The 14,192-nt window shown below is 41.7% G+C and overlaps 1 protein-coding gene across 5 annotated transcripts in view; it reads right to left on the bottom strand.

The window, feature by feature from the left end:
- CSMD3 (CUB and Sushi multiple domains 3) overlaps nt 1–14,192 on the bottom strand; it is a 580,687-nt gene that overhangs the window by 275,550 nt on the left and 290,945 nt on the right. For all 5 annotated transcript variants that reach the window (XR_014566768.1, XM_083748860.1, XM_083748861.1 and 2 more), the window contains one exon: nt 9,607–9,731. Coding sequence is in view for 4 of the 5 variants with exons in the window: in XM_083748860.1 (XP_083604986.1) it covers nt 9,607–9,731 (125 nt within the window). In the remaining variant the exon portion in view is untranslated. The remainder of the gene's footprint in view (nt 1–9,606; nt 9,732–14,192) is intronic.

Below are 14,192 nucleotides of genomic sequence, written 5' to 3'. Positions count from 1 at the left end.
ATATTGAAGAGAGTGCAAGCTCTAACCCACAACCTATTTCAGTCAATGGAAAAGCACACATTAGTTATAATGGCTCAGACTGTATCCAGACCCAAAATCAGAATTCAGTTCCGTTCCTGCTGCTGCTACCAGCAGCCTCCTTGTCCCAGAGGAATGGCACCCCACACCTTTTTGTTCCAGTATGTTTTAAATTAGTGCTTGCTTCTATTTCAGCCCTGTAAGACTTTCATAAGAAACCTGTACCATCTACCCTTTCGCACATTGCTGTCCCTGTGCTCACAGTCTTTGTTCTCTTCTCTCCTGCTCCTTGGGAAAGGAAATAAGAACTTATTCCACGACACAGGCTGCTGAATTACTGTGTTGTATGGGCAAATTCATTGCCTTCCAGATCCTGAACTTACAGCTGTCATGCTGCGTCACATAACTGCTTTAAATATAACTAGGGCCCTCTCCAGTAAAGGTAAAGGGACCCCTGACCATTAGGTCCAGTTGTGACTGACTCTGGGGTTGCGGTGCTCATCTCACTTTATTGGCCGAGGGAGCCGGCATACAGCTTCCGGGTCATGTGGCCAGCATGACTAAGCCGCTTCTGGAAATGCCATTTACCTTCCTGCTAGAGTGATGCCTATTTCTCTACTTGCACTTTGACATGCTTTCGAACTGCTAGGTTGGCAGGAGCAGGGACCGAGCAACGGGAGCTCACCCTGTCACGGGGATTTGAACCGCCGACCTTCTGATCGGCAAGTCCCAGGCTCTGTGGTTTAACCCACAGCACCACCCGCGTCCCTCTCCAGATGGCCCTCTCCAGAGTGGTGTTTTATTATGGGTGTGGATTTCTAGAGGTAGGCTGAAGAACCCATTTCAACTGGTCCCATGGTACTGGAGTACTGTCTGCCCTGTCCCAGTTCTGTGCAGATATTTTAGAATGAATTCATGCATATTCAAAAACAAAGAAACCAACCCCAACAACAACACCTGCATATAATTTCTTGGCTGAAAAGAACAAAAAGCTGATCTTGATGGCTGCCTTTCTTGCTTGTTTTACAAACAAGCTTCTCTTGCTTGTTTTACAAACGCAACTGCAGCTGTTCACAAGTTGTTAGCTAGCCCATAGGGCTTCTCCCAGTATATCTATGGAAAACACAAAAGCAAACATCCCTGGGAGCAACACAGTTTGAAGGAGTGCCATCACTCTCAGGGGGAATTGTACTAGAAGAAGTATCTCTGCACCCACAATTCCTGTCTACTAGCTAGCCATTTGCAGGCAGCAGTACACTGTTGTTGTTTTTAAAGAAGCAAGCATAAAAAGCCAGAGGGGCAACCTACAGACCATATCCTATAAGATCGGCAAGGTAATTAGGAGATCAGGCAAGGTGCAGATTCTCAAGCAGACACATAATCCAATCTGCACAGTGCAAATGGATGTCTCTGCATCGGAATTCACTTTTGCCATATTTCTCTCCCATCCTTGGTTAAGTTGCATGTGGTAAGAATCCTTCCTTTGACCAGGAACCCTGATTATGCAGGATACTGGATCACTAGGGGAGTTTTAACTGCATTTGACTGAACATGGTTAGAATCTGCCTTCACACAAGTCAGAAGTGGATCAAGCAGGCATGGGGGAGTCTGCTCTTCATTTTACACCCACATGCATTCCTTTGATCCCTTTTTGAGTACTTAAGTATTTCATCAAAATAAATGCATTACAGATATGCAACCTCACTATTGTATTATTATCTGCTCTTATTCTATATACACATTTTCTAGCTGTTTATGATGAATGCTCTCATGTCATTACATAGGAATCCAGGAGGGTAACATTTCTCCAATGAAAATAGGGACATCCCATTCCATAATGATATTTTTACTATGTATACCCCACACATCTTACTGAATTGCCCCAGCCAATCTGGGCAGCTTCCAACATAAAAAAACCCCCATAATAAAATATTAAACAACAACAACAACAACAAAACTTCCCTACACAGGATTGCCTTCAGGAGTGGATAACTCCACACCTTCCAACATTTCTCCAATGAAAATAGGGACGTGCCAACCTAGCAGTTCGAAAGCACATCAAAGTGCAAGTAGATAAATAGGTACCACTCTGGTGGGAAGGTGAACGGCATTTCCGTGCGCTGCTCTGGTTCACCAGAAGCGGCTTAGTCATGTTGGCCACATGACCCAGAAGCTGTACGCTGGCTCCCTCGGCCAATAAAGCAAGATGAGCGCCGCAACCCCAGAGTCGGCCACGAATGAACCTAATGGTCAGGGGTCCCTTTACCTTTACCTAAAGAAAAGTGGGACATTCCAAGATCAAATCAGAAACTGGCACAATTTCTCTAAATCAGGGACGTCCCTGGAAAATAGGGACACTTGGAAGGTCTGGGGCAAATATTTAACAGAATTGCAAACAGTAACTCACTACCTCCACAGAATGTCATGTTTCTTGCAGGGGCACGGAAGAAAAAATGAATATCATAAAAAAGTGGTTTATGCTGGGGAGTTACTCAAGCTGTGTGGCAGTAACAGAAAATTTGAGGCTTATCTTATAGATCACAAACTACAACCTTCCAGCAGCACACAGCAAGCTATAGTAAATCAGGAGTTCCTACAGCTTTCTTTGCTAAATTGAAAGCAAACACTTAGATGGAATCCTCTCTATTTTTAATGAAAATCTTCTTTAGAATATTATCTGCTGTCATTGCTCAAAGAATGCTTTAATATCATTTAAAAGTAATTTATGAGCAATGCATTATATAGCAATAAGATTTTATTAGAACTATTTTTACTGAACAATAAAGTCAGCTTTAAATGAATTTGGTCATGTCAGGAACACAGCATGTTTGTAATAAACCTGCATGCTGTTAACAAAGTAAATTATTTTTAAGCAAGATGAATCCTGATATAAAATGCAATATTTTAATAGAAAAACTGGAGTGTGTGCTTCAGTGAATAATATGTACATAAACAGATTGGAATTTCTTAGGTATCTAGTTGGTCTTCATTTAAAAAATAATAATAATAATAATTTAATAGTTATTTCATATATACTTCCAACTAAAAAAACCCAAGTTAAAATATAATGTCCCTTGTTTGTTATAATTTATGTATAGATCTAGCTCAGTCATGTGCAATCTACTCCCTATATATATATATATATATATATACACACACACACACACCCATTGGATTGACCAAAGTTGTTGAGTTTTTTTGGGGGGGAGCCATGGTTGTTCAGCTTTTTGGAGGAAGCCAAAGTTGTTGAGCTTGTTTTGAGGTTGTTGAGCTTTGGGGGGGCTATCGATCAGGATCATGTGATCAACCAGGGTCAACCAGAGATACCCCCCAATTGACCAGTAGATCACGATCAACCAGTTGGACATGCCTGATCTAGCTGCATGAATAAAGCAATGTATGGATGCTATAATAAAAAAGACAAGATATAGAAAAGAGAGGAAACAGAAATACAAATTAGAAAGCCCAATTCTTATAAGAATGGTAGTCACACTGTCTTGAAGATGTAACTTCCCCAAATGTATGTTTCTTTCAAGTCCGTTTTATTCAAAAATGAGTACAGTCCTGCACACACTTAAACTGCTAAAAGTTGCAATCACTTTCTATACACTTGCCTAGGAAGAAGCGCTGCAATGGGAAGCCTGCTCACGCCCTTCCTTGCACAACCGCTAGTCATATTGCCAACTATCTGGTAACTGCCCTCCCTCTCTTAAAAAGCCTACAGCCCCCAGATAGGGGTCAGAGTTCTGAGGTTCTCAAGAAAACTAAGTGTTTACTCAGGGACAGCAAGACAGCACCCAGCACCCAGCAAGTGCTTTCTCCACCAAGATTCCACTCAGTTTAAACAGCCAAGCTGACTTCCAGGAACAAGGCATTCCACAGCTCTCTGGAATGGTGGGTGAGATGTGGCCTGCATCAAGGGAAGGGAACTGTTTTCAAATGAGAGCCTTGGAGCCAGTCCAGGGTGTGGCAATTTCCACACACATACCCAGATAAATTGGGCCCGGGAAAAACAACAACAGCTCTGGTCATACCTAGGGGGAAGAAGCTTTCCTTCAGACTGACCACTTCTCCCTCTGTTGGCTGCTAGGAGCACCCATCAGAAAGAGGCTCATGCACTGGAGCTTGGTCCTACAAGACTATGACTTCTGCATTAAGGACCAGGACAATGTGGTTGAGGATGCTGTGTCTAGATAGTATTTTGAGTAAGCCACTTGAAGTAGACTGGCTGCTCCTTTCCTATGAGTCTCATTGAACACATACCCTCCAACATTTCTCTGATGAAAATAGGGGCATCCCATTCCATAATGATCATTTTACTATTTATATCCCACACATCTTATTGGGTTGCCCCAGCCATTTTGGGAAGCTTCCAACCAATGCCAGATTTACATATAAGCTAAACTAGCTTTGGCTTAGGGCCCCACTCTCTTGCGGCCCCCCCAAAAAATAAAGGAAAAAAAACCTGGTTGTACATTTCCAAAATATAAAATAAAATAAAAATCTACATACAGCAACAGTGTTTTGTGTTGTGTAGGCTCCTATTTGTTATGTCCAAATGGCCATAGATACCTATTAGGTCCATAAATCACCATATAGCATATATTCAAAACAAAAAAACAGTGACAATTTGTTGTTGACAAAGGACAGCTGGACATATAAAGGGCCCCCTTACCTTTAGTGGCTTAGGGCCTCATCAAACCTAAATCCGGCCCTGGTTCCAACATACGGAAAAACATTTTATATCCTGATTTTATTTTGTGAACCTCCCTGAGACACCCGGGTATAGGGTGGTGAACAACAACAAAAACAACAACAAAAACAACAAACTTCCCTATACAGAATTGCCTTCAGACAGCTCGGGGGCCAGATATTTTCACAGTGCCCCCCGGGGGCATGGCATACAGCCCGTGTGAGCTTGTCATACATCCTGGGGGCATGGTATGACACCCGTGAGGGTGTGGCGCGCGGTCCACAGGAGCATGGCGCACATTCTGGGGGCATGGTGCACCGCCCGTGGGGGCATGGCACCCAGCGCATGGGGGTGGCGCGTGTCCGGGGGGCCCACCACGATGGCACCCTACCGGAATAGTGGTGCCAGGGACGGACTGCTCCCTCCACACTCCCATTCCTCCACCAGTGTATCTCCATACCCTCCAACATTTCTCCAATGAAAATAGGGACATCTTAAGGAAAAGTGGGATATTCCAGGATCAAATCAGAACCCGGCATGCCTTCTTTAAATCAGGGATGTCCCTGGAAAACAGGGACACTTGGAGGGTCTCTGAACACAATGAGGCTTACTTCTGAGTGACCACCCTTCTGCACTATGTTCAGAAAGTAGCAACAATCAAGAAAAGAATACAATAGAAAAGAGAAATGAATGTTGTAATTGAGAGAGAGAGAAAGGACACAGTTCAATAGGAATAGGGTTCTTTTCAAAAGGGCAAGTCAGATAAAATTGGGAAAGGATTAGTAAAATAAACTGTAATATGATAAAATATAAAACTGGGGCCAAAGTATTCTGATGAGAAGGAACTAAAGAAAGAAAAGATTAAATAAAAGATGTTAGAAGGTTGAATTCAATACAAGAAGAGATTTGGAGGGGGGTTTGGTAGCTGGTATAAAACATTTACCATATATTAATGTTTCCTCATGTTCAGATTGTATCTTTGAACAAATGATTCAGTACTGAAAATAACTCCAAAAACTACCAGGCCACAAATAATCAGTTGGCTTGCCTGCTGCTCACACAGCCGTGTGAACCAAAACACACACATACACATACCCCTTAACAAATCCTTTAATCTCACACTCCTGAAAGTAACAGTATTAATACAGCTGCTTGGCGCTTAGAGGATTAAGAAAGAAAGAAAAATCCAAGCTGGAGAAAACCATATTTAACATTTCCCTGAACTGACTTCAAAGAAGCGTTTCTCCAATAAGACAAAAGTCTAATTCAGATGCTGCTGCAAAGGTCTCTCCCCCCAACCCACCCACCCAAACATGGGCTGCAGAGATAGGGGGAGAGAGTCAATTTTATTGTACATAGCCAAAGACCTTTATGGATGACAGAGACTAAAAGGAAACTTTCATATAAAATCATACAATGTAACCTGTAGCAGTTTACAACATAAAAAGAAATTTACAACATTAACCTTGGAATCTTCGTTCTACAAAGGCCCTGCGTAATTGTGGGGAGGTCTCAAGGTAATGAGTGATTGGTCTTAATTTTTTTTTTTTTTGGGGGGGTGCCAAATAGAGTAATGGGCAGCAATGATGGATGCTCTGTCTTGGTTGGCATTCTAATCAGAAATCCAATTTCTAAGGTCACATGAGCTAAGGGCTAAGTAGTTCTCCGTTTGAAGATTATAAGCCCTAAGCTTATCTTGGCACTTTTGTGCCCAGCCCCCTTGTCCCTGATTGCTCTAACCAACAGACCTTAATAAGAGTGTGATCCTCAAAGGCATTTAGCCTGTGCCAGTATCTCAAATAAAAAGGTAAAGGGACACCTGACCATTAGGTCCAGTCGTGACCGAACTCTGGGGTTGCGGCACTCATCTCGCTTTATTGGCCAAGGGAGCCGGCGTACAGCTTCTGGGTCATGTGGCCAGCATGACTAAGCCGCTTCTGGCGAACCAGAGCAGCGCACGGAAACACTGTTTACCTTCCCGCCAGAGCGGTACCTATTTAGCTACTTGCACTTTGACATGCTTTCGAACTGCTAGGTGGGCAGGAGCAGGGACCGAGCAACGGGAGCTCACCCCGTTGCGGGGATTCAAACCGCTGACCTTCTGACTGGCAAGTCCTAGGCTCTGTGGTTTAACCCACAGCGCTACAGATTTGATCAATTCTGGTTGCTAGCAAGGGGAGGCCCAACTCAGCTCTGAGGCAGGCTGCCAGTCCACAGGAAGCCCCCAAATCTGCCTCATAAATCTGCAGCCCATATGACTAACCATGAGATTCTGGCCTATGCATGTAGGAGTTTCCACATACAAAATTTTATGTGTGTGCCACACGCAGCCCAACCCTATGTGTTAGTTCTTAAGCAGCCCCCACAGTGTTTGGCTAGGCTTGCTCTCCTTTACCTGAACAACCTGCTTCAAAATAAACATGCATAGGATAGGAACCGAAGTAATAAACTGCATCCCCAAAAGCATTTTTTCTGTCCGTTTGATCTCCATAGGGATATACAAAGAGTGAACAGATAACCAACTTGCCACTGCCCTGCCCCATCATAGTTCTGTCCAGGTAAGCTATAGTGATGCTGGAGTCAGGAGGACGCCACCACAGCTGTGCCCCCCACCCACACTGGTTCCTACTGCATAGCAGGCAACTGATTTAATAGCTGGCATGTAGGAGTCCTTAAGTAGTGCCTCTGCTTCTCCCTTTAACATCTGTGCTCTTCTTCAGACAGTATATCCACTGCTTGGAAACACTTATCTGTGAGCAACTGCTGTGCACAATTGAGTTCACTAAAACTGCAGCTCAACTATGTGTTTGAGGAGATCGGATTTTGTAAAAAGACTCATTAACAGGACAGCAGTTAAAATGGAGAAAGAGAATCTTAGAATCATAGAATTGTAGAGCTGGATGCGACCCCAAAGGTCATCCAGTCCAACCCCTTAAAATGCAGGAATCTCAACTAGATCATGCATGAGAGATGGACATTCAACCTCTGTTTTGAAACTTACAGTGAAGGAGGGTTTACCACCTCTCGTGAAAGTCTGCTCCACTATAGAACAGCTCTTACGGTCATAAAAGTTCTTCCTGATGTTTAGTGGGAATCTGCTTTGAAGCCCCTGGTTTGGTTCCTAACCTCTGAAGCAGGAGAAAACAAGTTCGCTCCATCCTCCATGGGACAGGCCTTTAGATATCTGAAGATGGCTATCATATCTCCTCCCAGTCTCCTCTTTTCTAGGCTAAACAGACCCAATTCTCTCAACCGTTCCTAATAAGGATGGGTTTCAAGATATTTTATCATCTTGTATGTTTATTTAAAAAAAAAAAAAAAACACCTCTTGCCAGACTGGATCTACATCTAGGCTGGATCTACATTGATCTTTTAAACGTTATTAGAATGATCTATCTTTCTATCTATCACTCTATAACATTTAACATGCAGTTTCCCTATTGCGGGTGACGCCCTCTGGTGTCACATTATAATAACATGTTCTTAACATTATAAACCACGAGTGTAGATCCACCCTTACAGCGTATTGAAATGGTTATGGCTTTCAAAGAACTGCCAACACTTGGCTAAAGTACAGTGGTACCTCTGGTCACGAACTTAATTCATTCCGGAGGTCCGTTCTTAACCTGAAATCGTTCTTAACCTGAGGTACCACTTTAGCTAATGGAGCCTCCTATTGCCACCACACCGCTGGCATGCAATTTCTGTTCTCATCCTGAGGTAAAGTTCTTAACCCGAAGTACTAGTTCCAGGTTAGCAGAGTCTGTAACCTGGAGTGTTTGTAACCCGAAGTGTTTGTAACCCGAGGGATGAAGCTACAAAAGCATGCCGAAAACTGGCTCTGAGAATGGTGTGGGAAGAAAGGTTCACATTATTAGAAATAAATAGCAAGATTAAACAACAGAATTCCATGTTACCAAAGAATTTATTATCCTCGTTAATTGTAAGAAAGTTTAATGCAAAAAGTGAAGGATATACAACTAAATTGACAAAGAATATTGTGTAGTCCAACCTCTTTCAACACAGGCATGTCCTTAGCAATGAATGATCAGTGGACAAATGAAGCTCCTCAGTTCAGGGGAACTGGGAAGAAGAAAAAACAAAAAAAAATTCCTTCCAGTAGCACCTTAATGACCAACTAAGTTAGTTCTTGGTATGAGCTTTCGTTGGTCTTAAAGAACTTAGTTGGTCTTTAAGGTGCTACTGGAAGGAATTTTTTTTTGTTGTTTTGACTATGGCAGACCAACACGGCTACCTATCTGTAACTGGGAAGAAGAAAGGGAGAAACACCGACTCCTGGTAAGGCAATTAGTTTCATTCTTTGTGGCACTAAACCAATCAGCACTTCCAAATGAGTTCCCGGGTCTACAAAATGCTTTCAATCAGCACTTCCACAACTTGAGACTTAGTAAACCAAACTGAACATATAAGCCAAATACTGTGGCCTGGCTGGAGCTTCATAGCACTTAGCATTTTACTGTCCTGATCTACAGAGCCTCAGAGCCTCAGTAATAATAATGTGTGGCATGGCTCTAGCTATAAAGGGAAAGTAGTTCAAGGCTTGCCTTTGGCATGTTAGGATTTGGGGACAGTGCTTTCTCTCTTTCTTTAATCTAGAAGGGAAGCAGCAAAAGGGATGACCTAAAGAAGCATATAAAGGCCTTACATTCTTATAAAGTAATGTTTCTTATAAAGTAAACCTGTTATCACATTGTGGCGTGACAGTTAGAAGGAAATGCAGTGAACCAAATCTGTTAACAAGTAAACGTAAAGCAATTAGAAGGAAACAACAGAAATCACTAGTTTGCATTTCAACAATATTTTCAGGTGATTGTTATTAGAATTTTTTTTTTAAAGGAAACTGGCTAGTTGTACAAATTAATCATATTTTTTACCTTTGCATACTGGTCTGTGATCACTCCATGCAGCAAAAACCTCTGCTATTCTTTGACAAGTGATGCTTTTTGCCCCTTGTAGTACATAATCTTCATCGCAAGAAAACTGCACTGTCGCATCCAGGCTAAAATTGAGCGTGTCAATAAAAAGGGGAACACACAATTAATATTCACCATCGTTTGCTAAGTTATACACATAATTCTGCCTTATTTCCATTGATTTTCTATTCCATGTAGCAGTGTTTGTCAAATATCCTCGCTTTAGGAACTTCAAGCCTAAATTGGATTTGCATTTGGATCTACATCCCCATTCTTAAATCCCTAATTAGCCAGCAGCAGGCCTCCCAGACATTCCTGCAGCTGCACTCCAAAGCTGTGTACCTGCTCCTTCAGAGTAAGTGCGACCCTATCCAGAGCAGAAAATTGACTAATTTATTGGGCATAAGAATCACCCACCCATAGGGCTCTACAGCTTTCAAGTTTGCTTTTTTTATTTTAAGGAAGCATCTATAACTTTTTATGAATCTCATGAATATCTGGGCACATCTTACAGTCCTATATCATGCATGGCTACTCACAAGTAAATTCTAATTTATTCTGTCGGTATTATTTCCAATTAAGGGTACTTGGGGTGAAGTTTTTGGTTTCATGCAAGGGTCAACTGCACTTGATTTTTACTGCACAGTTCTAAAAGGTAAAGGACCCCTGGATGGTTAAGTCCAGTCAAAGGCAATAATGGGGTTGTGGCGCTCATCTTTCAGGCTGAGGGAGCCAGCATTTGTCCACAGACAGCTTTCCAGGTCATTTGGCCTGCATGACTAAACTGCTTCTGGTGCAACGGGACACCGTGACGGAAACCAGAGTGCACGGAAACGCCGTTTACCTTCCCGCCACAGCAGTGCCTATTTATCTACTTGCACTGGCGTGCTTTCAAACTGCTAGATTGGCAGGAGCTGGGACAGAGCAACGGAAGCTCATCCCGTCTTCAGATTCGAACCTCCAACCTTCCAATCAGCAACCCCAAGAGGCTCAGTGGATTAGACCACAGTGCCACCCACATCCCTTGCACAGTTCTACCCTCAGGTGGAGTCCAGGGGATGCTTAACCAGTTATGGCCAAACTTGACCCTCCAGCTGTTTTGGGACTACAGTTCCCATCATCCCTGACCACTCATCCTGTTAGCTAGGGATCATGGGAGTTTGGCCATGCCTGCAATACCTCACTGCTTGGATTCTGATCCATATCAGGGTCCTAGTGCCTGCAATTTCCAATGCAAAAGGAAGTCCCATGGAAATGAACGGGACCTTTTTTTGCACTTCAAGTTGAAGGTGCGGGGGATAGGGATATCAATTAAATTTCCCCCTCCCTTCTTCTGGGTGATTAAATCTTGATTTAAGTAGATTTGATTTCAGTAGAAGAAGTGCGGGCTGTTTAAATCACTGGTCTACCCAGCAGCTATGCATAAGACTGGTTACACTGAGATTTGAAGTGATACTCAAGGTCAGCAGTATACCTACTGAAATATACCTGCTTGCCTTACTGTTTCACAGGCAAGTCTAAAATCATTATGGAAATGCAGTTAAACAGATGAAGCTTTTCCACTCCAGTATGTATATATAATATTTACATGTATATGGTAACTAGCTGCAGACTTGGGGCAACTAACTGTGGAATAGAAATGCAAATAAAATGAAAGAAGCTCCAGTGAGTAATGAAATCCTTATGCTTCTGCAAAAACTTCCTATATATATGAAATAGCATACACATATGTATATATTCAAAATCTAAAGCACTGTAGGGTAGTTTTAACCTATAAATAAATTATTATGTTTATGTTACCAATATATGTGTTTGTATTTTTCAATTATTTAAAAGTCCTTCAGAAACATCTTCTTATGTTTACTATATTCACAGATTTATTTATTTATTAGTATGTTTCCTCTGGGTGATTTCCAGATTTTCAAGAACTCGGTGTTTATGAACACTTCATTTTGAGGACCTTAAAATTGTAGCTTAAACTTCAAAATAATACAGTCGTACAAATTTGGAAGTGAGCATCATAAAAGTGAATTTGGCTTTTAATTAAAAGGGTCAAAAGGCTGCTAGAAACATGAAAGATGAAGTAATGTTAATCTGTTTTAGTATTTTAACTTTTTCATGTTTTAAAGTATGGCTGTAATTTTTTTCTTCATTTTAACTTTTTGTAAACTGCTATGAGTTTTTTTTTTTTACAATTTATTTCATAAATTTTAGGAAAGAAATAAAATACATCAATCAGAGAACTGCCATTCGGCTGCTAAACTGTTGCGGAGAGGGGTGTGCTGTGGGTTCAGATAATTCTCGAATTCAAAGCAAAGTTGGTCACTTGCTGTTTCGCAGGTGTGCACATTAAAAAAATGAAACACTTCACCTAGTGCGTCTGCAAAAATTGAAATGTTTCTTCCAAAGTTTGTCATGTAAGGAAAATGTCAAAATAACGAAAAGTGAGAAGCAGACTTCTTTTGTGACTGACAGGCCTAGCTTCATATCAGAGGGAAAGTTTTTACCAGGGCTTTCCAGTCCCTGGAGAAGGCATGTTGAAGTAATGCAACACCTTGTTACTGTTTGTTCTGCATTCTTTGCTAGTTTGGCTAGTGATGGTTGCTTGGAAAATGATGAACATTCAGGTCCTTCTGCCTCTGTGCCACATACCCACACATGCACACCTGTAGAAATCAGCTTTGCACATAGTTTCTATAACTTTTAGCGCCAATTGGTCAGAATATAAGACTGAAACTGTTTGAAATAATTTTATTTTCTTATTATTAATCGTATTTCCCTAGTTCCTGCACCCACTCTTCTCAAATGTTGCAGGTCGCTTTGCTAGGGTCACCTCTACAAATGATGACAGTCCATAATAAAGCTGTTTTCCCCAGCTATGGGAACCTGACATTTAGAATCTTGTTTTATAAAGCAATTTAATTCTTTGTGCTAGCTGATGATCTTATTTCCTAATACAGGTTGACCAGTAATCAAATTATTGCTATTAAAAAAATAAAACAAAATTCACAGTGCAATCCTATGCATGTCTATTAAGAAACCAGCTCCAGTGAGGTTAAAGGTGCTCACTTCCAGGTTAAGTGCATACTTGCAGCCTTACAGTGCAATCATGCATGTTGAGCCAGATGTAAGTCATACAGTGACTTCCAAAGCAACCACTCTATTCCAAACTTAAAAATGGAAAGCATAATGCTGGTGGTCAACAAAAAGGGTTTAAAAGCTGTCTCAAGGCAAATCTTAAAAAAATGTAGTATAAACACTGACAACTGGGAAACACTGGCCTGCGAGCACTCCAGCCTTTACCAAAGGTGTCATGGGCTTTGAAGACACTCAAACTCAGGACGCAAGGAAGAAACATGCTAAGAGGAAGGCACGCTTGGCAAATCCACACCATGAACAACTCCCGCCCGGAAACCAATGTCCCCACTGTGGAAGGACGTGTGGATCCAGAATTGGCCTCCACAGTCACTTACAGACTCATTGTTAAAACCGTGTTTATGGAAGACAATCTTACTCGGCTACAAGTGATCGCCAAAGAAGAAGAAGAAGACTCCCAAGTACACAAAACTGTATTAAACCTGATCATGGGTCAGAAATTGGGCCATTTAACTTTGGACCTTGGTAACAGAGCTATTCTAATGAGGTCACACAAAGGTTACGTTGCTGTTTTCCAAGAGCAGAAGCTGGTGCTCAGGCAACTGTGCACCATCTACTCCTATCTCTTCAGACTTCCAAACTGTGCTAAACAGAACAAAGGCAATTTAGTCTGGATCATCAAACTGCTTGGTGCCAAAAGCTAGAGCAGATGCTACACTCATATGGCTTCCATGTGAATTACTTTGTATTAGGTTGTCATCTGCCAAGCTGGATTGTCCATAGACACACAAAAAACGCACTTAGGAAAGCCTATATCCAGCATGCCTTGTATCTGTGTTCAATATTATAATGGTATCTTGGCATATCATTTAACTATGGCTTCAAAAAAATCTTTAATTGATATGACCAATCTAATTGAGAGCTTCAACACGGCTTAGATTTCAGCAACTGCCCCCTAAAGTCTTAGATAGGACTAGGAGACATCAAAACATTACATATGATGATTGGTTACTGTAAATACTGAGATGAAATAGGAAATCACACACCCTCATTTTGGTTTCTCTTGCCAGTGACTTAAAGCATAGGTGGTAAATTCATGTTCCAAAGGCTGTATCCCCCCAGTAATTTATAGTGTCCCCTGAAATCCCTCCCCAACAATTCTTTCTATTATTAGTAGAAGAAGAGTTTGGATTTGATATCCCACTTTATCACTACCCTAAGGAGTCTCAAAGCGGCTAACAATCTCCTTTCCCTTCCTCCCCCACAACAAACACTCTGTGAGGTGAGTGGGGCTGAGAGACTTCAAAGAAGTGTGACTGGCCCAAGGTCACCCAGCAGCTGCATGTGGAGGAGCGGGGAATTGAACCCGGTTCACCAGATTATGAGTCCACTGCTCTTAACCACTACACCATGCTAGTATTAGTAGTATTAGTATTATTTCATTACTGAAT

The sequence above is a fragment of the Podarcis gaigeae genome (assembly GCF_964106915.1).
Source record: "Podarcis gaigeae genome assembly, chromosome: 7".
Classification (NCBI taxonomy): domain Eukaryota; kingdom Metazoa; phylum Chordata; class Lepidosauria; order Squamata; family Lacertidae; genus Podarcis; species Podarcis gaigeae.
This window is presented reverse-complemented; position numbering and strand designations above follow the sequence as displayed.